This window comes from Canis lupus, chromosome 20 (assembly GCF_011100685.1).
Source record: "Canis lupus familiaris isolate Mischka breed German Shepherd chromosome 20, alternate assembly UU_Cfam_GSD_1.0, whole genome shotgun sequence".
Lineage (NCBI taxonomy): Eukaryota > Metazoa > Chordata > Mammalia > Carnivora > Canidae > Canis > Canis lupus.
Window position 1 is genome coordinate 45,656,660 of NC_049241.1, and position 26,289 is coordinate 45,682,948.

Below are 26,289 nucleotides of genomic sequence, written 5' to 3' on the forward strand. Positions count from 1 at the left end.
CTGGGAGGCACAAGAGACCACAGCTGTCTAGATTTTTGCTTCCCCTTCTCTCAGGCCAGCAGCCAGGCATGGGAACACCTGCTGTTCTGGAATCTGCATTCCTTTGTCCAGTGAAAAGCTTGGTGGGCATTACAAAGCAGTTGTGGCGGACACAAAGGTGGCATTCTGTTTCTGAATCACAGCTACAGGGTGTATGCCCAAAGTCAGAGGTTTCAAAGACCTCCTGATTCCCTGCCTTGATTTTGGGGGAGCTCCGCGCCCCCCGCCCCCGTTCTGCAGACTCACTCCTGTAGGATCAGTCCTGGTCTGGCTCCTCTGCAGTAGGAGTGGCAAACTGACCCCTGGACTCACCCAGCCCACTGCCTGTTTTTGTAAATAAAGGTTTTATTGGCACAAGGCCATGCTCATTCATTCATTTATTCATTCAGCTCAATCTGTGGTTGCTTTAATGCTACAGCAGCAGAGTTCAATCATTGTGAATTTCCTGTGTTACACCCTTTGTGTTAAAAGACCTCAAGTGGTTTTTTGGGGTGCCTGGCTGGCTTGGTCAGGAGAACGTGGCACTCTTGATCTCAGTGATGAGTTCAAGCCCTGCACTGGGCACACAGTTTACTTAAATAATAAAAAATTTAAAAGAAAAAAGAAGACTCCAAGTGGCTTGTTTCCCACTCCTGACTGCTATGCCACGTTATGATATGTAATAAACTATGATTCATCCATAGATCCAGCCTCAATAACAGCCTGCTAAAAGGATGAGTATGTTAGACTGTATAACGCTTCCACCAAAGATGCCCACATTCCATTGCCCAGAAACTATGAATGTTACTTTTTTTTTTTTAAGTAGGCTCCATGTCCAGCACCCACTGTGGAGCATGGAGCCCAACACGGGGCTTGACATCACAACCCAGAGATCAAGACCTGAGCTGAGATCAAGAGTTGGATGCTTAACTGACTGAGCCACCCGGGTGCCTCTGTGAATGTTGCTTTAAATGGCAAAACGGGTGCTCGCTTTGGCAGCACATATACTAAAATTGGAACGATACAGGGAAGCTTAGCATGGTCCCTGTGCAAGGATGCACATAAATGGCAAAAGGAACACTGTAGATATAATTAAGGATCTTGAGCTGATGGGAACTTTATCCTGGATTATTCAAGTGGGCCCTAACTGTAATCCCAGGGATAAGAGGGATGGCAGAAGGTAGGATGGAGAAGTGAGAGATGTTATGACAGAAGCAAGGGGTGTGTGTGTGGGGGGGTTACAGGAAGTGGCTGTGAGTCAAGGAATGCTAGCAATCTCCAAAGCTAGAAAACACAAGGATGTGAAAAAAATTCTCCCCTAGATTCTCTAGAAGGAACCAATCATGCTGACATCTTGATTATGTCCAAGTGAAACTGATTTCAGACTTCTGAATATAATATATAATATATATATATATATATATACACACACACACATAGTCGTGGAAACATGGAACTATATATAACAAATGACGTGTGTGTGTGTGTGTGTGTGTGTGTGTGTATTCCAGAAGGAAGATATGACTCTTCTGGAGATTTTATTCAGAATAACATTGGGACTCCCAGGCACCACCCCTAAACTTCTAACCCCTTCAGTCTGGGGCAGAGCCTGAGAATCTGTTTTAATCAGAGGAATTTCATAGCACAGGAAGCTTTACTTCATGCCACTGAGAAGATGCTTCTAGAGACCCATGTCCTCAAAAGGCCCAATGAGATTGGTGCAAGATTCTCAACCACAGCCCTGTGGACTTTTGGGACCAAATCAGTCTTTGTCACAGTGCACTAAAGGACATGCAGTGACATCCCTGGCCTCTGCCCACCAGATGCCAATAGCACCACCCCCAGTCACAACAACCAGAAATGTCTCCAGACATCACCAAATGTTCCCGAGGAACAAAAATACCCCAGCTGAGATCCACTGGGTTAAAATAAGATTTAGAAACATCACACGTAACTGGAACACATGAGAAATGACTGCGATGTTCTATGAGAGGTTAATAAGCTTGCGTCACCCACCTCCGTAAACACGGTGAGCAGTTGGAACTGAACAAGAAGAGTAAATACAGTAGCCGCATGAAATGAGACAGGCGCACACACGTTAATCCAGCAATTGCACCTGCGCTGACTCACCCAACTGCAAAAAGAGCTCAGTAGGAAGGATGTGTCACGTAACACGGCTGGCAGTCACGCTGTGCCACTCTTGGGTCAGCAGGGCCCCGTGAATGGTGGTCCATCACCATCACCAAACATTGAACTTGACAACCCCAAAAGAACTGGTACACATCTGCACTGATTAGAACATCTACCATCTGTTGTTAAATTTAAAAAGAAAATTGCTGAGGTGCCTGGGTGGCTCTGTTGGTTAAGCGTCTGCCTTCGGCTCAGGTCATGATCTCAGGGTCCTGGGATGGACCCGGCATCGGGCTCCCTGCTCTGTTTCTCCCTCTCCCTCTGCAGTTCCCCCTGCTTGTGCTTTTGTGGGACCCAGGAAATCTAACAAAAATCCCCTACCCCTGGACAAGCAGAGCAGGACTAACTCCATTCTGTGCTACACCCGCCATCTCATGTAAACCCCCCCAAACGACCTGCCTATTGTTTAAGGCACTCCCTCACCCTAGTTTAGCTATTAAGCACACCCTTATCAGAAACTAGCACACATAGGAATGCGGGACCTCTGACCTTTAACGGCCAAGGAACGAAAACCCCTCTTTTGCCTGCCAAACCTGCGCACCAATTCTAACCAGAATAATAGGCTAGTTCAAATGGTCACTATAGGGTGAATCGTAATTCAATTGGCCACCTGCGTGTGGACCGACATGGCTGTGCAACTTTCTACGTATGTTACAATCTCATTGGCCACGGACCCCTATAACACTGCTGTGCTTCTTAGTCTCGGGGTCCAAGTCCCTGCTCTGCTGCATGGAGCACGAGCTTGTAAATAAACCCTCATGTACTTGCATCGGGTCGGCTCCATGGTTTCTCGGATTCGCAATCTTGGGCACACCACTTTCTCTCTCTCTCTGTCAAATAAATAAAATCTTTTAAAAATAGTAAAATAAAGAAAATTGCTGAAAAACCGGGTGCCATGTGATTCCACGTTTATGGAATAAAAATGTGTTGCATTGGTAGGGGGTGGGGGTGGGAGGTTGCAACAGTTTATGGAACATGATCCTCTTTTAGAAAACGTGTATGTATTTGCACCATGCACATGGGCGAAACTGAAAGGTTTTTCACCAAAATGTTAATTGTTGTCTCTGAGGATAGAGGATTTAATTCTGCTTTAGCGGCATATTCTAATTCTCCCACAAGGATCACACACCATCTGTGCTCTCTTGTAAAAGGCTTGGGTTTGTACCCAAGCCTTCCAAGGCCTTAGAAATCTTGAGAACCTTTAAGTATTGGACGAAGAACCAGGTGTGGATGAACACTTCATCCCCATCACCTGAGGTGGGACCATTCCGCGGCGCATGCTCAGTGCTGTCCCCTGAGGCCCCCAGCGGCCCAGCGTCAATTGCTCATTCGCACCTCCGGCAGGGGCTCCTTCCCTGGCTCATGTCCCCACCCTCATGGGCGGGCTTCCTGGGGTCATCTCTTGGGACAATTCAAATCCTCATTTTAGAGTCAGTTTTCTGGAGATTCCAAAACGTGACAGCTTCTCATTCTGTCATCTGAGACCACCCTGCAGCTGACCCCCGCAGGAGACAGTGCGGTTGGCCAGCTGTCCCTGGGCTATTTCAGGGAAGATTTATGGGGTGGGCCGGGTGGGACACGAGTGACTCTCACTACACACCCTCACCCCCACTCCCTCCAGGGTGGGCTCTCCTCCAGCACCTCATTTCCTCCCACATCTTGGTGGGCAGTGGGGGGTGGGAAGTGTGAGTGTGTAACCGTGGTAAGCAGAGCAGTGGAGCAAGAAGAGAATACAGGTTTATGTGAAAATCAACCAGGAACCTTTAATAAAAAAATAAGCAGGTTATCCAGGACCTGACCCAGTGAGCAGTTATCCCTAAGTGAGCAAAGCACCACTGACTGGCTCTGACATTCATTCCAGGCGGGAGGCAGAGCAAGTCCTCCAGCCCCTGCAGGGGAACGTCCTGCCCAGGCCATGGGCTGTGCCCTGGTGCAGCTGAGCCCATGCAAGCCCCTCCCCAAGAGTCCCACCAAAGGCTTGGCGGTAGGAACCCCACGGAGCAAGCAGAGCTCACACCTGAGACGCAGGCCAGGGAGGTCAAGCACACAGGGAGACAGGTCAACACGGGAGCAGGGGTGAGCACAGGAGACCCAGCCCCTGTCTTCATCCCTGGCCCCCACCAGGGGGGCAGGGTCCAGGGGAGCTTGCCTGTGGCCACGTGGTCACTGGGCCCAGCTGCCCCTGGTGGGGGAAGAGCCACCCTCCCTCCTGGGTGGTGGGGGGATTTTGTCTGCACACAGCTTGGGTGACCAGGGGGCGGGGGAGTGGGGGCAGGCAGGGATCAAACTCAGCCAACCATTCTCATCCCACTGGGAGTCCATGAGGTCTGGTACACAGTAGGCGCTCAATTAACGCCTGCTGCATGGAGAAGTAAAAGACTCATCTTGGTGGCCAGCACTTAACACGTGTCCCAGCACACACGTAGGTGATCCAATGCTGGCCGAGCAACTGCCATACTGCTTGGTATCACTAATGCCCGGCACACAGTAGGTGCTCTTTAGGTGTTTGGGGAAGAAACCAATTGAAGAGTGGAAAGCACCTTGCTTATCTTCACCCCCAGCACCAAGCTCAGTTCCTAGCATATAGCAGGCACTCAACAAATGCTCTAAGTCAGTGAGAACTTATCTTTGTGTCACAAGTACCAGGCACATAGTGGGTGCTTCATAGGTGTTCGAAGGAATGAACGGGAAGTGTCTTGTTTATCTCAATATTCCCAGAGCCTAGAATGGTTGGTGCCCGACATACAGTAGGCATTCAATAAATACCAATGAATTAAAACAACGACTGTTTCACTAGTGCTGATTCTTGCAGGGTGGGAATCAACAAAAGCTTGATGGCTGAATCAATCCCTGACGGAAGGAGTAATTATGCATCACTCAGTGCCAAACATAGGAGCCTGGTACAGGGTAAGGACTTCAAGTGTTCGGAAGCCACTGACGGTGTCTGGGTCCCGCTGATCCCCCTGGTGCCAAGCCCTGTTCCCGGCATACAGTAGGCACTCCATGAAAGCTGCCTGCGTGCACGTGATTGCGGAGCAAGAGCTGGCTGGACACCGCCTTGTGCGGACAGCCCGGGGCAGCCTGCCGGGGGTCTGCAGGATGGGGCACAGGGGGCGTGGCAGGCCCCGGGGACACGGCCACTGGCCCTCAGAGCTCGTCGCGGGCAGCACTGTCCAGCGGGGACTGCAGCACATCAGAGTTCTTGGCCTCGCGGCTCAGCGCCTGCTGCTCCCGCATCTTTTGGGATTTGGCACGGTCCCAGTCGGTCTTGACGTGCTCATTGTTCCACACGACGGAGGTCTCCGTGTCGCTCACATACCCGTCGTCCCCAGTGTAGTGCGTGGGGTAGATGAGCAGGGGCTCCACCGAGAAGGCGCGCAGGTTGCGTGGCGAGAAGTGGGCCTTGTACTCGGACCTGGGGGGAGGGAGGAGGGGCGGCGTGGGTGGGGAGGAAGGGGCAGATGGAGGGAGAAGTGGGCAGGGCAGGGGCGGGTGGAGGGGATGCATGGAGGAGGGAGGAGACAGGTAGACACGTCCGTCCCCGGGGCCTGCCAGCCCCATGCCCACCCACCCAGGACAGACACACAGCGAGACCCCGGCCCGGGTGCCCACTGGAAGCCCCTCTCACACTGGGTGCTTGTCAAACATGACCGGCAGGAACTCGTCAACAGGCAGCATTTTGGAGAGAGGCTGGGCGGCCAGCAGCTTGCGGGCGCCCTGCAGGGAGATCACGTAGGCCAGCGTCCAGTAGGAGTAATCCGCCTCCACCAGGTTCCTCACACGGGGCACAGCCTTCTCTGGGTGCTCCACCTGCATCCGCTTCCGGCCCACGTAGCTGTGGGGGCAGAGTTTGGGCCCTGTCACCCTCGTCCCACCCGCTGGAGAATGCTGACTGAGCAAGTCGGAGATCAGAGATCAAGTGAGCCTCCATCAGGCCCTGGGGTGGGAGCGGGCTTGGCGGGTTTGGGGAGCAATGAGGAGGCTGGTATGGCTGCTGGACCAGGGAGGACCACAGGGGTCTGGGATGTGCAGGGAGGAGACCGAGTTTTTTCCAAGGGCACTAGGGAGCCATGGAAGAATTTGGAGCTGGGAAGGACAGGACGTCCTGGACACTCTCTGAGGCCAGGAACGCGCTAGGAAGGAAGCTGCTCTGAATTCAGAAGACTGTGGGGCAGCTGGGCAAGGTGCAGGAATGGTGAGTAGGTAGGGATGAAGGGATATGGCTACTGTTCCTATTACTAGCATGGTCCAGAGTCTTCAGCCTAGAACCTACATCAGGGCTCTGCACATAGGAGGAGAGAGAGAGAGATGGTGGGAGGACAAACCAACTCACCTACAGGAGATCCCAAAAGGCTGTTCCAGAAATACGCTAGCCACATCCTACTTAGTGCTGGTCTAAGACCCAGGCTCCCTGGCAATGCCCCACACTCAGCCATGCCCCGGATCCTGGGCACACTCCCAAGCCCTGACCACACCTACCCCAGGCCACACCCCAAGATCTCCAGCCATGCACACAGGCTTCCAGGTCAAATCTCTGCCACACCCCATCTCCTACAGGTCTTAGCAAGTCTCCAAGCCCTGACAAAGCCCCGTCCCCACAGGCCAGGTCCCTAGATTTCCCGGTCATCCTCACAGGCCTGTGGCCCTACCCCCCAGGCCTTAAGCCAAGCCCTAACTGCTCTCAGATCCAGGGACCACAGGGCCCCTCACACAGGCCACACCCGAGTCCCCTTCTGCCACAACCCCAAGAGCTGGCTGGCCTATTAATTTGCAAAGGTCCTCATGCCTACAGGCTCTGGGCCACACTTCTGAGCTCCAGGCTCCAGCTTCACCCTGCTCCAAACTTCACCCCTGAGCCCCGGCCCCACCCCAGCGCCACCCAGGTGCAGATCACACTACCAGCCCTGCCCCACACTCACATGAGGTCCCAGTCCAGACCCTCCCGCTCCACGTCCCGCATGAGGTTCAGCAGGCGTCTCTTGAAAAAGATCTCAAAGCGCAGGTCATCCTCGAAGACCAGTGACTTCTGCAGCCCGCGGTCCACGACCTGAGGGGGGTGCCCTGCCCACATCACATGGAGGCCAAGGCCAGACCTGACCCTGACATCAGCTCTGCTTAGGCCTGGGGCAGCAGGAGAGAAGCAGACACAAGCCCTCCTCGCCACCTACTGGATCGACCTCTTGGCCATTGGCTCCCCTCACACATGGCAACAGGTGCCCTGGCCTTGGCCTTGCCTGAGCTGCTCCTTCCCACCCCAGGGCCTATGCCTGTGCTGACACAAAGCACCCCTTGTCATGGCAGCAGGCAAGCCCCCAGCCTTCAGGCCTCGGCTCAGATGTCACCCTCCCCAACCACCAACCACTGGCCAAAGCTGTCAGCTGAGGACAATTCATGGCCCTGCTGTGGGTGCATCACACTTGGTTTATTGTGGTTTGCCATCAGTCTCCCCATTTCCCTGGGCTGTGAGCCCCCTGCAGGGGTATGCATCTGTCTTAGGGGCTGTCAAGTTTCCAGCACCAGCACTAGGCCAAATGCACAGTAGGTGCTTGGGTGCTCCCTGAATGCACTTGACAGTCCTCAAGACTGAGGAGGGTGACTGTCATCTGCAACAACAGGGACCCTCCTTACAGAGCTTACCCCTCTACGAGGTAGGGCTGGACTTGACACCAAGTCCTGGCCCCCTGAACATGGTAACCTCTGCCCCACACCCTCTATGACAAATCTCACTCAGGGAAAGAGCACCCGTCACCTCAAATGCCTAAATGCCCTATCTGGCCTCATGCTCCGTGGTTCCAGGTTTGAATCTCAGTCCCCACCTATCACAGCCCTCCCTTCTGAGGGTGGCTGGCAAGCCCCTGGCATGGGGTTAGCATTGCTTACTGTCCCCATGGCCGTTACTCCTAATGGTTGAGCACAGAGTCCAGGTTCCAAAGACATGTGACAGCAGTTGGGTGGGAAGAGGCCTTGCTTGGGAGTCCTGGGCCTGAGACCCCCCTTTTTCAGGAGCCAGGCTCAACCCATCCTCCTTCCCTAGTCTGCTTCCCCATCCGCATAATGAAAGGACAGCAGCTGCCCCAGCCAGGGTGCAGGTGACATGCAGGTGAAGCGTTCTCTAAAGACAGGCCCTGCGTCCTGCTGAAGTCTCAGGGTCCTGCAGGGGGTGCCCATGAGTCCCTCCCTGAGCGGCCAGTGGGGGGACCGCCCTGCCCTCCCCTGCCAGACCTACCTCCTTCCAGATGTTATAGTGGCTGAGGAAGCAGCCCAGCTCGCCCTTGGTGAGAGGCCGCCCGTGGTAGGGGTCACGGTAGCCGGGGAGCATCTGGATGCCCAGCGCCTCCACCTGGCTGGTGTTCATGGCTCTGGAGGTGGGGGAGGCGGGTCAGAGGAAGACCCACTGGGCCTGCTGTGCCACCATTAGCGCGCCCCTCTCTCTTCCACCGTTAGCACCTCTCCTGGACCCACGAGGCCGGGGCTGCCAGTGCATGGTCTACACCCCTGGACGGACCTGCTCCCCGCTGGCCCCCCATGCCCCGACCCGGGGAGAGGGGGAAACGTACTTGCCATCTACGGCCTCTACCAGCCGGCACTCGATCTCCTGCTCCTGCAGCGCCCGCAGCATGCGCTCCCGCCGATCCTGCCGCCGCTTCAGGTTGATCATGAAGACCTGCAGCCAGAAGCTCTGGTAGGACCCTCCGGGCGGCCCCCGCCCCACCCCCACCCACGAGGGAAGGCCCAGCTCACCTCGTCAAAGCCCATCTTGTCAGGTGTCTTGGTGGGCACTGAGATGAACTTGGAGGGCTCCGCTGGTGGGTGCTTCACTGTGGGGCAGACAGTGCCAAGGGGTCAGTGGGGACACTGGGGGGGTGGGGAGGAACAACGTCCCCTCCCCAACCTCTCCAGGAACCATTACCCTAAGCTCCTTGGCCTGGCATCGGAGACTGTGCCTGACACCGTTCCGCTCACAATGTTGGTGCTGGCCTCTTTACCCCCCACCTACTCACCCTGGCTGTTGACACTGCCCCAAATGCACCCCTTCCTACCTCAGGACCTTTGCACATGCTTGGCCTTGGCCCAAAACACCTTCCTTTCTCCTCTCCTTTCCCTGACCTCCCAACTAAGATAGTAATCATCGAAACTATTAGTCTATTTATAGACTTGAGTTGGACCAGGATACCTTATCCTAGCTCCCACAGCACCTGGCCTTTGATCATCAAATCCCAATCCTTCAGCCCTACCTCCCTGGCTTCCTGTCTCCCATGAACCCCGTAGGACAGACACCAGGTCTGCCCACTCATACTGAGTCCCCAGTGCCCAATGCTTGGTACACATCAGGCACTCAATAATTATTTATAGAATGAACAAAGGAATGGTGCCAAGCTGTGTGACCTTGACCTGTCGGGGCCTTGGCTTTCCTCGTCTATAAAATGGGACTCCTATTTTATTTTATTTTGTTTTGTTTTTCTATTTCATTTCATTACAGATTTATTTTATTTAATTTTTTTAAGATTTTATTTTATTTATTCATAGATACAGAGAGAGAGAGAGAGGCAGAGACACAGGCAGAGGGAGAAGCAGGCGCCACACAGAGAGCCTGACGTGGGACTCGATCCCAGGTCTCCAGGATCATGCCCTGGGCTGCAGGAGGCTCTAAACAGCTGCGCCACCGGGGCTGCCCTACAGATTTATTTTAGAGAAAGAGTCCACAAGCAGGAGGAGGGGCAGAGGGAGAGAGAATCTCAAGCAGACTCTGCACTGAGCCTGACATGGGGCTCAATCTCAGGACCCTGAGATCAAGACCTGAACCAAAACCGAGAGTCAGATGTTCAACCGACTGAGGCACCCAGGCACCCCAGGGCTCCTAATTTTAAAAACCTCCTCCTCACAGAGGCTTCAGGAAAAGATGTTGTAAAATGACACACATTATGGGTTGAACTGTGTCCTCCCCAGCATGTTAGCATCTCAACCCTCAGTACCTCAAGATGTGGCCTTATTTGGAAATAAGGTCTTTATAGAGATAATCAGATTAAAATACTGACTGGGATTCTCATAAAAATGAGAAATTTGGATACAGCCATGCACACAGAGGGATGACCACAGAGACACACAAGGGAAAGGTGACCACGTGACTGGAGTGGCATGTCTACCAGCCAAGGAATGGCAAGAATCTCAGAGTGGTCATGACCACTGCCCTTCCAGCTGCTGTGAACAATGCTCAGACCAGACCATGTCCCCAGAGCCCCATCTTGGCACATCCCTGGTGGTCTCCCTCAGAATGACCAGATCCTTGGATGGATATGAGGCCGGGGTGGCTTCTGCACGCCCACCGCCTGACCCACAGGGGCCCAGCCTGACAGTGAGTATGGCATCTACCCCATCAAGAATAAAGGCCCTATATGAGCCTGAGGGACAGACAAAGCCCCCCTCTGTCTGGGACAGGCCTAGGTGAGGCCCAAAGCCAACCTGGGCTCCCTAGGGACACTGCATCCCGGGCTTTCCTCCTGCCCAGGGCTCTTCACAGCTCTGGCTACTCCCCATCCTCTTTGGGGAGCCTGGAGACCAAGGGCCAGATGTTGGGATCTGAGGACCCGGGTCCAAACTCCAGGTGTCGTTTCCCTTTTCCCGAGGGTCTGCCCCTCCACTGGGGAGTGTGGAGGCAACAAGGCCTGCCTGTGGGACGGAGGGTCTCCTCACTCTTTGGCATCAGTTCTGTAAAAACGGAGCACACCAGACATCCAGAAGGAACAAAGCAATTTAGTCTTTCCAGAAAGTCACATCACAGTGGTTATAAAAACCTAACACCTCCAGGCCCATCATGGGGTGAATAACCAAACTTGCCCAAAGAAAAATCTGGCTTTGTCCCCCAGCTTCTGAGAGGTGGAAGCCCTCTGAACATCCTGCCTAATAAGACTGGGGCCTGGGGTGGTCTATGCCAACAGTGTGATTTAGGGCAGGAGGCTTGGGTCACGTGGAATCAGCTCGCCCTCTGCAGGGGCTAGAGACGGAGGTCACCCATGTGGTAATCAGCCAGCTCCATGTGGGTGAGCCCCAGTAAAAACCATGGACACCAAGGCTCAGGGAGCATCTCCGGATGGCAGTACACCCTGCATATTGTCACACAGCAGTGCTACAAGTGAAAGCTGTCCACACGACTCCACAGAGAGGGAACAACCGGAAGTTCCATGCTTGGAACTCTGCTGGGTGCCACCCCAGATACCTCTTCCCTTTGCCAATTATCATCGGTGTCCTTTTGCTTGTAGTAAACAGTAACTGGGAGTGTAATGGCTTCCAGGGAGTCCTGTGTCCTTCTAGTGAATTATCAAACCCCTAGTCTGGTCTTGGGGGCCCCATGACCTTGCAGCTGTTGTAAGAAGTGAGAGCAATCCTGTGGATATTTCCTTACTTGGCACCCACGGATGCATGTCTGGAACTCCCTCACACGCATGCTTGGGAAACTCATAGCAACCCTGGGGACAGTGGGAAACACCCTGTATCCCTCATGAGAAGACTTGTAAGTGACGTGTGATGCAGCCAAGACTGGATAAATCTGTGGTTAAACATCTACGTGTAACACTATGTGGCAAGGCGAGGAACAAGCCACAGCTGCACATGGCAGCCACGCTGGCACTGGTGGGACACTGAGCAGAAGACATGGCACTTGAGAGAGGCATGTTGGGCGATTCCACTCATAGAAGAACAAGACAGCTACAACCCATCGGCCGATGAAACTGGGGTGGCGGGAGGGCCAGGGCCTGGCCTGGTAACAGGATATAAAAAAATCATCATACCACATGCACACCACCCATTCCCACGGTGTGTGCTAACACTCAACAAACAGGATTTACACCAAGCAAGGTATATGGGGCCGATAGGGAAAGATGCCCCACTGTGCATGAGCAGAGGGAAGGAAGCAGGCTGTAGGATTCTCCATTCACAGAGAACCTTACTGAGACTTCCTGCAGGCCTGAAATTTCATCGTAAGACAGACTTTTGAATTCATGAAAAAAAATCACAGGCACAGACCAGGTCCAGGTATCCACATAATGGATGGAGAGAAAATGTCTCCACTCAAACCAGAAGGAAAGATTTACACAAATATCTGAATCTTCCAGACCCTCCTTCTGTTTGTTCTATATACTTTGCTTGGGCCCTAGAGACACAGGAAAATATTCACCCCTCTGGTGACTTCAGTTTCTGACAATAGTGTGAATGGTTTCCTGACCAGAAATGCATTAGAAACTTTAAACTAGGAAAACTAGGGATGCCTGGGTGGCTCAGTCAGTTGAGTGTCTGATTCTTGATTTTGGTTCAGGTCATGTTCTCATGAGAGCTCCACGCTGGGCTCTGCTGGGTGTGGAGCCTGCTTAGGATTCTCTCTCTCCCTCTCCCTCTGCATTACCTCTGTTCATATGCATGCTTTCTCTCTCTTGAAATATAAAAAATAGTAAAAATTAAAATAATAAATAATATAATAAACTAGGAAAACTATCGCAGCCTCAGAGACATTTCTCAGGGGCCAGTTCCCACTGGAGTTGGTAACAAGTAGAGACCTGCCTCTGTGACTGCAGCCTGGTGAGGCTGCTGGACCAGGTCTGGGCATCTGTGTGTGACAAACACTAGAATATTGCAGGGGTCCATACTCTGGTGACCCTGCAGCCTCCAGGTATTACCTCAAAATACCCAAAAATCTCTCAAAACAAAGAGGGCAGGTGCTATTCCATCTTCAGCCACCAGGGGGTGCCATAAGCAGAACTTTCCAGGGCTAGGTTTAAGAGTGGAAAAGGAACTCCAGCGCAGGGCAGGGCTCCTCCCAGTCTGTGCAGTGGGAGGAATGGCCATGCTGCCTCAGGGGCGTTCTGGGGGATATGTGTGGCCGGCACAGGGTGCGGCCCTCATGGAAGTAGGTATCATATCACTGGGTGGTTGCTCTGGAGCTCCCCAGCTGGGGCAGGAGTCCCCTCCTCAACCTTGATGGCAGCTCAGCCCTGTGTGCTTGTCTGATCTCAGGCGCCCACTAGAGGGACAGCTAGTTTAACAGTTTATGGATTTATTTGTCTATATATTAAAAAGATATGAGCTTGCAACTACAGTAAAAATATCTAGTTCCCTTTTTTAAATAAATGTATTCAAGCGGGGGAGCCTGGGTGGCTCAGTAGGTTGAGCATCTGCCTTCGGCTTAGGTCATGGTCTCAGGGTCCTAGGATTGAGTCCTGCACTGGGCTCCCTGCTCGGCATGAGGAATCTGCTTCTCCCTCTCCCTCTGCTCTCCCACTCCTTGCTCACTCTCTCTCTCAAATAAATAAATAAAATCTTTTTTTTTTAAAATGTGTTCAAGAGGGAAAAAAAAGTGTGCTTGAGATAAATATTAAATAATGGTGGGTCTGGGGTTTGGTAGAGGCATGGATGAGGAAAAGCCCAAAATAGAGAGGTGTCCCAGACATGCCATGCACATAAAGGTCCATCGGTGGAAACCTGCTAACCCTCTGCTCCTGCACCCTCTATGGCTCCCAACTGCCCTTGGGAAAAAGGCCTGTCTCTCAGCTTGGGTGTCCAAGGCCCCTGTGCTGGCCCTGCCTGCCAGCTCTGCCCCCTTTACCTCCTTTATTTTCTGCCCCTTTATTTCCCTGTTCTCTGAACTATTCTCTGAGCTCACGTCCCCTCCAGCCTTTGCATGTGCTGCTCCCCGCAGCTGTGATCCTCTTCCTGGCTAACTCCTCCCCCCTACTGCATCTTAATGTCACCTCTTCCCAGAAGGCCATCCTGACAGCTCTCAGGATGCTGTGCACAGCTGCTTGCAAGCTAGTAAGAGCCGGAACAACCATCCACCTTCTTCATGCCAGACTCCCAGTAAAGGAACTGGCATGCAGCAGACATCCAATCAGTGCTCAGGGGATGGATGAGAGGTAATAGAAACAGGGAGGTGACTTGGCCCTCCCAGATTGGTGCAGGTGGACTTACCCATGACCTCCAGCTGCACATGCATGAAGCTCTCAGCCTCATCCTGGAGGGTGCTGTGCGCCCGCAGTGGCACCGGCAGGAAGCCATACACCTCCTTGTTGCAGACGTACATCTGGACCTCTGGGGCCAAGGAAACAACAATCCAAAGTGAAAACATTCTGAGGCAGCAGTGGCCCCCGTGACCAGCTGCACCGCCCAGCAGGGGGTTGGAACCTAAGCAGGTCCCCCTGTTCCCAGCAGGCAGCAGAGACTCCTCAGCTCTCCGCTGGGACCGGGACCCAGAAGAGGGGTTCACACTGCCAGGCAAGCCCCAGGGGGAAAGCTCCAGAGCTGTTCACGAGTGTCTTGCACGGCTACTGTCTCCATCCCCATGAGGTTCTGTGACACAGCAAACCGCAAAACAGCGGGTGGGCCGCACAGATGCACAGTTAGGCCCAAACAGGAGAGGCAGCTGAACAAGACAGTAGTGTTGGTACCTCCATCTGCATTTGCTCTTTTCAGAGTGGTTTACATTTTTCTTTTTTTTTTTTTTTAAGTATAAAACCCAATGAAAATGATTTTCACTTGAACTGGTTAACTTTTTCTGCAGAGGACCAGATGGTCAATATTTATACTTGTGGGCCAGACGGTTCTGTCTCAATGACTCAGATTCTGCTGGAACACAGAAGCAGCCAGAAATGAGGCTTAAGTGAATGGGCGTGGCTGTGTGCCGATGAAACTTTATTTATAGGCACTGAAATTTGAATTTTATACAATCTTCATATCATAAAATATTATTCTTCATTTCTTTTCCCCATTCAGATGACCAAATATAGACTTCTTGAGTATATTTGGTCTTTGTCCACAGTTCCAGGCTCACAGTTTCTAAAACCCTTGGAATTTCCCAGATGTTGAGAGCTTAAAGGTATCTCTTAGGTTAACACGTGACTTTTGGAAAGCACTTACAGGGGACCTCCCCCCTACCAGCCACACACACACACCGGTTGCCAGGAAGATCAACCATGAATAGAGGGGCAGGGTGAGGAGCTAGAGGATGAATCACCAAAAACCAATGATTCAATCCATCATGTCTACATAATGAACCCTCCGTAAAAACCCAAAAGGATGGAGTTTAGAGAGCTTCCAGGTTGCAGAACAGGTGAAGATGTGGGGAGAGCAGCACACCTGGAGCGGGTGGGAAAGCTCTGTGCCCCTTCCCACATACCTCGCCCTCAGCATCTCTTCACCTGGCTGCTCCGAAGCTATATACTTTTATAACAGACCAGTCATCTAGTAAGTAAGTGCGTTTCCTGAATTCTGTGAGCTGCTCTAGCAAGTTAATGGAACCCAAGAGAGTGTTCTTGGGAGCCTCTGATTTGTAGCCAGTTGGCCAGAAGCACGGTGAGAACACGGGTTTGTGGCCGGCATCTGAAGTTAGGGTGAGGGGCAGTCTGGTAGGATTGAGAACCTCAACCTGTGGGATATGATACGATCTCTGCAAAGACAGGGTCAGAATTGAGTTGAATGGTAGGACACCCTGCTTGTCCTACAGACAATTGCTTGTTGGTGTGGTGGTACAGGGAAGTCCTCCCCCTCACCTAAACACATGATAGAATTAGGTCCAGGAACCCAAAAGACATTTTTAGCTTGTGGCTAAAGGAAAACAGATGGTTGACTGGATTTGGTCCATGGGGCATAGTTTGCTGAACCATGGTTTAAAAAAAAAAATGAGGGGATCCCTGGGTGGCGCAGCGGTTTGGCGCCTGCCTTTGGCCCAGGGCGCGATCCTGGAGACCCGGGATCGAATCCCACATCGGGCTCCCGGTGCATGGAGCCTGCTTCTCCCTCTGCCTGTGTCTCTGCCTCTCTCTCTCTCTCTGTGACTCTCATAAATAAATAAAAAAAAAAAAAAAAAAAGAATTAAAAAAAAAATGATAGGTCGGTTTTCGCTGGCTGTGTTCTCTTTCTCTTTAAAATATTTTTTCCCTAATTAAACAATTAGGGAATAATTATGCTCAACTAGAAAACACAGGAGAATATTGAGATGGAAATAATCTTCAATAAAGAGGTCTTAAAGATATGGGGAGTGAAGTGACCCAGTGAAGCCAGGGCTGGAGAGAAAGCGAGCCCTTGGGAACATCACCTGAGCACCTGGATAGAGCCACACCTGAAGCCATCCTGCACCCTGCAGTTCTTGTTCTGTGACCCTTCTGTGGGCTCCGACACTGGTCCCAGAGAATGAGACAGATGCCCCTGTGCTGGCAAAGTCCCTGTGGGCTCACCTGCTTGCTTGCAGGAGAAGGCAAAAACGATGATGTCATCAAAGGACCAGGTGTAGTCAGGGTGAGGAGGGTAGAATGCCAAGTTCCTGGATGCTGCCTTCCGCAGGTCAATCAGGAAGGTCGAGTGCACCATGGGGACTGCAAAGCAGCCCCGGCGGTCCCGCTTCCGAATGGGGATGTAGGCAGGTGTGCGCTTGTAGTAGCCCTGTGGGGAGGAGGGCAAAGTTCTATATGGGGGTCCCCAGAGATTAAGGCTGGAGGCCTGGGACAAGGGGAGGCATGGAATACTTGGAGATCAAGACTCGGATGCCAGCCTCTGGCTGTGCCGAGCATTCCCTGAGTGCGGAGCTCTGGGTGCCGTCAGGCATCTCCCTCCCCAGAGCCTTAGGTGGTGGGGCGGTGGGGCAGTGGTGGATGAGGGAGGGGAAGCAGTTGCGCACCTGCAGATCTAGCTCAACACCTCAGATCAGAAAGGCAGCACTTGAAGGAGGAAATCAGAAAGTTGAGAAAGGGACTGGATATGTGTGATCCCTTGATTTATACGAGATTAAACATCAGAGGTATGACTTCAAGGAACTTGGGAGGAATCTTTTAGAAAATAAGTTGTAACCATCTGAAGTTGGGCTCTCTCTTCATCATATCTTTACAAACTGGAATTATTAGAGAATAACATTTAGAATTCTATGACATATTTTTAAAAATAGAAACCACTGAGCTGTTCACTTTAAAATGGTGAGTTTTATGTTATGTGAATTGCACATCAATTAGAAAGACAGGATGAGACAGGGCGGGGTCCTAGTTCTGGCATGGCCCCCACTCCAGACCTACCCTTTCACTCTCCCTGGTGCTGCCAGCAACCCCAGCCTGAACCCTGGGGTGGGACTTGTGGCCCAGGCTTGGCCAATCAGAACCTGACTTATTTTCTTGGCTTCAAGAATTGGCTCAGCTTTAAGAGGAGACTGGACAAGGCCCAAAGTAGACTTTGGCCAAATCGTGCTGGGATCATGCCCCAGGAGTCTGAAAATGAAGCCACCCAATGGATGGAGGAAGATACAACTGTTATTTTAACACCTGGATCAAGCTGTGCCTGAAGTTCTACCTGGCACCATGCTTCCTAGCTGTGTGAGCTTAGGCATGTCGATTCCTTTCTCCCTGTGTTCCTGTTTCTGCCTCAGTGACTGGGAAGGGGGTGCAGAGAAGAAGGCCCAGTCACGGACTCTCCATCAAGGAACTATTCAAGGATTACCATGATGGTCTTGTAAAGTGCTCACCATGAGGTGGTATGATAAGTTAGATTCCAGCCATACTCCCCACTTGCTGGCCCCTACCATCCCCAGGTCCCACCCTACCCCAGCAGTCCCCTGACCTGGGAAGTCATCCCACACCAGAAGTTGGAGTATGCAGCCCTCGAATCCAGCATGGGGGCCACCACCGTCTTGTTCTCAGCGATGAGGAGGCTTAGTGTGTTAGGGTTGAGGATCAGGTTGTCTGCATCCACGAACTGCAAAACACCCAATACAGCATCAGCATAGGCCATAAGACTGACCTGAACAGCTGGGGTGGAGGCCAGAGCTCTGGAGGGGAGGGGAGGGAGGTCTGGGGGTCTGGAGTAGCAGCTGTGGCCCTGGAAGCCACCCGGTTCCTCAACCATCCAGTTCTGCCCCTAGTGACAAACCAAGTGACGCTCCTAAAAGGAAACACACTCCATAGCAAGAGAAAGGACGGATCACACAGCACAAAGAGACACAAATGCAGACCAGACGTGGCACTGGCGGGATGTGGAGCATGACAGCGAGTATATCATGTGGCTCCACTTATGGAAACTTTTAAAACAGTCAGTGCGGGGCACCTAGGTGGCTCAGTGGCTGAGCGTCTGGCTTTGGCTCAGGTCGTGATCCCAGGATCCTGGAATCGAGCACCATATTGGGTCGCCTGCGAGGAGCCTGCTTCTCCCTCTGCCTGTGTCTCTGCCTCTCTCTCTGTCTCTCTCATGAATAAAATCTTTTAATAATAAAACAGGCAGCGCTGGTTGATGAGGACAGTTGGAGCAGAGGCCAACTCCGTGGGGAGCGGCTGGGAGGAATTCATGTTAGTTTGTCTGACATCAATTACATGCTGATAAAGAGTGTGTAAAAATCAGATCTTTATGTAAGCCTTTTGTTTTCCTTTAATGCCTTAAATGTAGAGATAATAAGATTGTGACTTGCTTGTTGCAGCATGGAATGGAATCCACCAACCCAGGAATAGGGTCGCCATTGGGGTGGTGGAGGGGAACCTGCTGGTCCCCCCCACCCCTCAAAACTATGTGTCACCAACATTCTCCATAGAGGCCTCACCAGGATGCTCACTGTGGTGCTGTTTATCACACAGACTGGGGAACAACCCAGGAGTCCAGCAGTGGCAAACTGGCTAGAGAAATTCCGGCTACATCCCACTGCAGAGTGAGCCCAGACAGCTAGGAATCATGTCACAGAAAATGATCGGGTAAGGGTGTTCCTGTGCACTGGGGTGTGAAGATATGCAGGTCACGATGCATTACAGAACTCTTAGGAGGATCTCCCAGGATGTTTTTTTTTAAAGATTTTATTTATTTATTCACAAGAGACACACACAGAGAGAGAGAGAGGCAGAGACACAGGCAGAGGGAGAAGCAGGCTCCCTGCAGGGAGCCTGACATGGGACTTGATCCCAGTTCTCCAGGATCACGCCCTGAGCTGAAGGCGGCGCTAAACAGCTGGGCCACTGGGGCTGCCCTCCCAGGATATATTTATTTATTTTTAAATGCATCTGATCCACAGATATGCTTTGTCACCCACACAGGCTTTTTAAAACCTTTAAATCACCTGCCACAAACAACAGCAAAAACTAGAATTCCAGCCTTCTCCGGCAGCTCCAGAATGGAATTCCCACATGGCAACCCCCGCTACAGACTGAGGGTGGCTTGCCCCTTGGGTTAAGCCGCAGGGGTTGTTCCCGGCCCAGCCCCTGGATGGGTGGATTTTTGAATTTGCGACCTTTAAATTTATACACAATAAAAACAGCCAGAACGGTCTGGTAGTTCCTCAAAGAGTTAGACATAGAGCTACATATGACTCAGCGATTCCACTCCTAGGTACGCACCAAGATAGCTGGAAACAGGGATGCAGACCTTTGCACACCCATGTCCACACTGGCATTGGCCACAATAGCCAAATGGTGGAAGTAAAACCAAGTGTGCATCAATGGAAGAATGGATAGACAAAACGTGGTCCATCCAAACAATGGAACATCACCCAGCCATAAAAAGGAACGAAGCCCTGACACACGCCACAACATGGATGAACCTCGAGGATATCATGCTGAGAGAAGCCAGACACAAAGGCCACATAGCGTATGATTCATTTATATGAGATGTCCAGAAGAGGCGCCATCTGTGTAGACACAGGAAGAAGCCTGGTGGTTGCCAGGGGCAGGGGGAGGGGGAGAGGGAGTAGATTGTTCATGGGGATGAGGTATCCTTTTGGGGTGATGGAAACGTTCTGGAACTAGATGGAGGTTGTGGTTGCACAACATAATGAATGTACTAAATGCCACTGAGTGGTTCACTTTGAAACAGTTAATTTTATGTTATGTGAATTGCACCTCAATTAGAAAACACAGAAAACCAGCCAGAAAGTGAGTCTCTCTGGGAGGTAAGATTATAAGGTTTGCTTGTTTTTTTCTTCCCTAAGCTTCTTACTTTTTCTTGTATATTTTCTTACAAGTAACACCCACAGTGTTAGTAAAAAGAGGTTTTGTTTTTTTTTTTTTTTTAAAGAGGTCTTTTTAATAACAATTTTAAAACACTGGACAAATGACTTCACATCTCAATATGGATTTCCTGAGTCCCCAGTTACAAAAAGATACCGGTATGTCAAAAGCTGCTTTGAGTTTTGAACCAACACATGGAATTCCACCCAAGTTTGCTGAGGGAAAAGAGTGAAAACCAGCCAGCCTCAAACCAAGAAAGCAACATCCAGGGTAGCAGACAAGGAGGCCTTGTGCTAGATGGTTCCAGAAGGTCCCACCTCTACGCCTCCCTGGTTCTGAGACTCCACCAACAAGCATGCTGTCACCTCCCTCTGTAAGCCTCCACTTTCCCATCTGTAAAATGGTCTGATTAAGGCATCAGCCTACCGGGCTCAGAGGAAGAGCTTGCTCCATTCTTTCTCCTCTCTGCAGGGCTCAGGCCAGGGTCATGGGGTCTCCTGGCACCCTCACATTCAGTCCCTGAGCAGGGCCTATCCCTTCAGCCTAAGAAGGTATCTTCATTCTATTTGTCTTTCTCCACAGCCCTGCTCCATACTGGCCTCTACCCTGGCCTCCTGTTGTCCCCACTCCTGCCCCAACAGGTCTTGCTCCCCATGGCAGCCACAGGGCTTCTGAAAATCCTAAATCAGAACACAGTCCTCTCCTGCTCATATACCCTCCATGGCTCCCCATTACTCTCAAAACCAAATCTCTCCCTTGGTTTGCATAGTTTGGCCGCCACCTACCACTTCAGGACTACCTCCATAATCCCTCCAGCCACACTGGCTTCCTCACCGGTGCCTGACTGCCCCAAGCTTGCACCCTACTCTATTTCCTCTGACTCAGACACTGGCCCTCAGCTTCCCCCGAGGATGGCTTCCTTGTTCCTTCAGGACACTGCTAGGGTCCCCTCCTAAGACAGCCCCCAACCTTGCTCATTCGTCACTACACTCTGATTGTGCTATCTGCTGTAGATTGAATGGTGGCCCCAAAAAAGATATGTTGAAGTCTAGATCCCTGGTACCCTGTGATGGTGATCTTAATTGGAAATAGGATCTTTGCAAATGTAACTAGGACATAGGTTAAGATGAGGTCAGACTGGAGTAAGACGAGCCCTAAAGACCTAAAGAGGAGAAGAAATAGAGACAAGTCCATGTGACCACTGAGGCAGACAAGGCCACAGGCCAAGGAACACATAGGGCCCTAGAAGCTAAAAAAAGTGAGGAAGGATCCTCCCTCAAGCCTGTGGAGGGAGCAGGGCCCAGCTGACATCTTGACTTCAGACCTCTGTCCTCCAGAACTGGGAGACAATAAACTTCCATTGTTTGCAACCCCCCTACCCTCACCTCCAAGTGTGTGGTCCTTTGTCACAACAGCCCCAGGACACAGATCCACCACCAGCTGCCCTTCCACAATCACAGCACTGGCTGCCTCTGGGTAGTTCCTCACCCAGTTTCCTTTTCTGGTCATGGCCACCCTTCCTGGGACACTAGGAAGGCAGGGCTCAGGCTGCACTGACCCTTCCTGCATCCTCAGGCTCTGGCATGTGGGGGGCAAGGGAGGGGCTCGTGGAAGTCTGCTGACCAAATAAGAAGGTACAGACCACTGTTCGGGGCTCAGTGCCTAGATGGAAACCAACCACAGGCTCTGACAGGCTGGTATCATTGAATTCAACCTCCCTGGGGAGCCAGACCCAGCGGGAGGAGATGACGTCCAGCTCCAGGGGACGGGCTGAAGGAGCTCACACAGGCCCATGGGCAGGTACCTTAACATGACTACACTCACGTGACTACACTCCAGCCTGAGCCATCCCTTCCTCCAGGGGCAATGGCCAGTCCAGGAGAAGGAAGTGAAAGTCAGGCCTCAGCAGCCCAGCATTTCAGCACACCCCCAACCCCCACTGATCCCATCCTCTGGCTTCTCAGGAGTCACCCAGAGGATGTCATCATGGGGGTGGGACACAGAGGTGACAATAAAGTGACAACCCAAGTGTCCAACCATACGGGATGGCTGGGGACACAACCTGATGATTAAGAACCTCCGCAGCCCTGGATTGAACTCCAGCTCCTCTGCTAACCAGCCATGTTGCCTCTGACAACTCACTCCACTTTTCAGAGCCTATTCTCCTCTGTAAACGGGTTTAGGGATGGTCTCCACATCCCATTGATCCTCCTTCCCTCCGTGGCCACCCAGTCCTCCCCCACGAACTCCTCAGGGTAGCTGGCCTAGAAACTCACCAGGATGTAATCAGCCCACATGTCCCGGGCAGATTTCAAGGCTGCCTGGCGTAACTTCATGACGTGCTCATAGCGCGAGTCGGACCAGTGCTTGGGGCCCTCTTCATCCGGGTAGGACCTGGGGAGAGGCAGCTGTGATGTGGAAAGGATGGGACACTATGGCAACCCAAAGGGTTGCGGTCAGAGAGGGCTTCCTGGAGATATGTAGGTTTGATCTTAAGGGGGGGGGGGGGTAGAAGCAAGAGGAGAAAACTGGAGGAGGGAGTTTGTGTCCTCAGTAGAGGGCATAGCACGTACAAAGGCCCAGAGCAGAGAAAGCCCAAGGCAGGGGGCAGCCCGGGTGGCTCAGGGGTTTAGCGCTGCCTTCAGCCCAGGGCCTTATTCTGGAGACCCGGGATAGAGTCTCATGTCAGGCTCCCTACATGGAGCCTGCTTCTCCCTTTGCCTGTGTCTTTGTCTCTCTCTGTGTCTCTCATGAATAAATAAATAAAATCTTAAAAAAAAAAAAAAAGCCCAGGGCACCTGCAGAATGGGAAGAAAACTCTAGAGATGGGGCTAGGAGCCTCTTTGCTTTGCAGGGTCATTCCTGAGAATAAGGGGAGCTGCTGGGACAGAACACACAGAAGAAAGAAGAAAACTTGGGGCCTGTCCTCCCAAACTCAGAATCTGGTCCAGACAGCAGATAGGTAAAGAAATAAACCCTGAGAGGCATCTGGGTGGCTCAGCCAGTTAAGTGTCTGCCTTCAGCTCAGGTAATATCTGACGGTTCTAGAATCAACGCCCCTATCAGGCTCCCTGCTCAACGGGGAGCTTGCTCCTCTCTCACCCTTGTGCTCTGTCTCTCAAATAAATCAATAAAACCTTTTTTAAAAAAGTCATTTACTAGAAAGAAAGACAGACAGGCAGGCAGCTAGGAGCCAGGGGCCTGCATTGCCCAGAGGCTCCCGGGAAGCGAAGCAACAGAGCACTGGGGCACAGAATGAGACTGGGAACAAAGCAGAAGGCGGCCACCAGGAGGACAAGAGAGTGAGGGAACTCTAGGTGGAGGGAACTGCTGGGGCAAAGGTCCAACTGGAGGATTATGGTCCATTAAAGTTGAGGGCGGGTCTGAGAAGCCAAGGCCAGCCCTTAAGGCTGCAGAGTTGGGCTGGAGAGTCAGAGGCTGAGGGGCTGAGGTTCTGTCTCAAGACAATGGGGAGTCACAGGAAGTGTGTGAATAGGGGCGCAGCCCAGTCTTACTGGGAAGGCGGGCGGTCAGGGCAGATCCAGGAGCTCACCTGGGCTCCTCTGCCGGCCGCCACTCCACAGAATGGTACAAACTCTTTACAGCCACCAGCCATTCCCGCAGCACAGCCGATGTATTGTCCGAGTTGTGGTCTGTCGCCACCCTGCAAGCCGAGCAGGACAGTCAGTGTGAGGCTGGGGAGACTGAGGCAGGATGGGGCAGCAGCGAAGCAACATGCGCTCCACACTCTAAACTGGCCTTCCACCAGCTGATGGCCCTGGAAGATGCCTCCCCCCCTCCAAGCCTGTTTCCTCATCTGTGTTTCAGATGAAGACAGGACCCACAAGCTAATTTTGGAAAAATTAACACACTAGACACTGTTAGTACCACTGAGCATCTAGGATCTTATAACCATGTTAGGTACTAAATATTGTGGTTTAATTTAAAAATGCATATATTGGGAATCCCTGGGTGGCTCGGCGGTTTAGCGCCTGCCTTTGGCCCTGGGCGTGATCCTGGAGTCCTGGGATCGAGTCTCGTGTGGGGCTCCCTGTATGGAGCCTGCCTCTCTTTCTCTCTCTCATGAATAAATAAATAAAATCTTTAAAATAAATAAATAAATAAATAAATAAATATCCATATATCGTATACCCCCACCCCACCTTCCTCAAGTCTGTTCTGTGAGCAACACCACCTTAATAGGGGCCTGTGGTTACTCGTTAATTCAACGAACATTTCTGAAGCACCCACTGTGTGCCTGCATCATCCAGGCTGGCGAACCTGGGATGGAGGGCGAGGGAAACTACCGAGTCCACAGGCAGATGAGAGCTATCCCCTCAAATGAGCTGTTACTAAGTCAACAACAACAGTATCATTGATGACTGGTAATGACAACATCTAGCAGCCGCAGCTCTGGGCACCGAGCACCAAGCCAGAGACGCCAGGCACAAGGGCTTCACGTGCATTACATTAAACGGTTAAGCTTCAGAGACCAATGCAACCGGAGTTCTACTAATGCTGCCATTTTCCAGATGAGGAAACTGAGGCAGGAGGCGGGACGTCACCAGCCAGGTGTCACGGCTCTGCCGCGTTGCCCTACCCTTGGCCACCTGGCCCCCTCACCCACCCACGCACCCACCCGCGCTGGTCAGAGCGCAGGGAATCCGGCTCAGGCTGGGTTCAGGATCCACTGCAGCAGAAGCTGGGAGGCCCCCCCGTTAGTGGAAGCGCAATGCGGGCCGCGGGGCTCCGGGCTCCCCTGCTTGGGAGCTGTGGGTGCCCCAAGGCGCTGTGAGGGTCAGTCCCAGGCGGCGGGGCAGAGCCGGGGAGGGAGGCACCGCAAGCAGAGGGCCCGCGCGTCCCGCCCGCCCGCAGACGGAAGCGAGCCGGGGACACGCGTGGGGCCGCCCAGCCCGCCCCGCCCGGGGCCGGGGCAGCAGGCGGCGCGCGGCGTGGAGCCGCCCGGGCCGGACGCCGCGCTCACCACAGCGCCGTGCGCTCCCGCGGGTGCCGCAGCCGCTCGAGCGCGCCCAGCGTGGCGGGCAGCGCGTGGGCCGCGTTGCGCGCCACCAGCGCGATGAGGACTCGCGGCGCCTGCAGCGGCGACTCGGGGCTCCAGCGCTCCTCGGGGAAGTAGGCGGCGGCGCCCGGCGGGCCCCCCGGGGGCGGCAGCGCCAGCAGAAGCAGCAGCAGCAGCACCGGGCGTGGCCGCCAGCGCCGCCGGCACGCGCGTGGGGCCGCCGCCATCGCGCCACGCGTCGCCTTTAAGCCGCTTTTCTGACGGCGGACGCGGACCGCGCCTTGAGCGAGACACGGGGCCCCGCCCTGCCGCGCGCCTTAAAGGGGAGGAGAGCGTCTGGCGCGAATCCTCCGTTTGGGCCCCGCTCTCCAGGCCCCGCCCCCGGAGGGCCTTAAAGGCTCCCAGCGCGGCTCACCCTCCGCCCGCCGCGTCGGCAGGCAGGCCCGCCCCGAGGCCCCGCCCCCGCCCCCGCCTTAAAGGCACAGAGCGCTCCTAGTGTTCCCGGCGGACGTGACTCACGGCCGTAGAGGTGTCGGAGCTTAGAAATGCCCTTCTTCCCGACACCTCCCGCCGCCTGGACCTTCGCCTCCTACACCGCGCGGCTCCCATCTGTATAAGGCCCAGTCTGTGCCCCCAGGCGGACCTGGTTTCACAGGGATGTCCACAAGGGCTGTTGGGTATTAAGCGCGTGTGGGTCCCTGGCGTCCTGGGTTCAAATTCAGCCCCCACCGTGGGCTCGCAGTGTGAGCCTCAGTTTCTCCGTCTGTAAAACAGCGTCTTACCGACCCCGCAGGGCTGATGTTAGATGGAGCCGGATGATACTCGCAAGTGCTGAGCACGCGCTCCGGAGGCAGCGTGGGGGTTTTCTTAGAAATGCTACCCGGGGATTGCTTCCCAAGACTCTGGCGTACTTTCCAATTGCTTGGGTTTGTGTCATTCTTAAAAATTACGTTTTAAGAAGGATGCTCGGATGTACATTTATTAATATGGTGGTCGGGAGGAGAAGAGTCAATGTTCAGTAAAATTCAGGGCACAGGTAGTGTGTCCTTGAGCTCAAAGGACAGTAGGGTCTGAACCTAAGGAAAAGGTGGGCTTCACCCCAAAAGCTCCAAATCT

At 53.0% G+C, this 26,289-nt stretch overlaps 1 protein-coding gene and 1 non-coding gene across 2 annotated transcripts; one reads left to right on the top strand and one right to left on the bottom strand.

Annotated features, from left to right (window-relative positions):
- The first annotated feature begins 1,001 nt into the window (after positions 1-1,001).
- Positions 1,002-1,108, top strand: LOC119864828. Its single transcript, XR_005375311.1, has one exon. It is a non-coding gene; the product is annotated as a U6 spliceosomal RNA (small nuclear RNA).
- A 2,837-nt stretch (positions 1,109-3,945) lies between these two features.
- On the bottom strand, positions 3,946-25,415 carry COLGALT1 (collagen beta(1-O)galactosyltransferase 1). The gene is made up of 12 exons (XM_038566899.1): positions 25,138-25,415; positions 23,707-23,817; positions 22,430-22,547; positions 17,791-17,925; positions 16,425-16,629; positions 14,164-14,283; positions 8,950-9,026; positions 8,766-8,872; positions 8,435-8,567; positions 7,128-7,255; positions 5,837-6,043; positions 3,946-5,623 (listed from the first exon to the last, which is right to left on the bottom strand). The coding sequence occupies exons 1-12, from the start codon at positions 25,398-25,400 to the stop codon at positions 5,356-5,358; spliced, it is 1,872 nt and encodes a 623-aa protein (XP_038422827.1). The 5' UTR covers positions 25,401-25,415; the 3' UTR covers positions 3,946-5,355.
- Positions 25,416-26,289: the final 874 nt, after the last annotated feature.

Excerpts from the sequence above, each read along its gene's own strand:
- COLGALT1 (XM_038566899.1), bottom strand. The coding sequence starts at position 25,400 with ATGGCGGCGGCCCCACGCGCGTGCCGGCGGCGCTGGCGGCCACGCCCG. Across the intron at positions 16,630-17,790 it reads GGTGTGGGATGACTTCCCAG|GGCTACTACAAGCGCACACC; the intron begins GTCAGGGGACTG and ends TCCTCCCCACAG. Across the intron at positions 9,027-14,163 it reads TGTGCAGCTGGAGGTCATGG|TGAAGCACCCACCAGCGGAG; the intron begins GTAAGTCCACCT and ends TCTGCCCCACAG.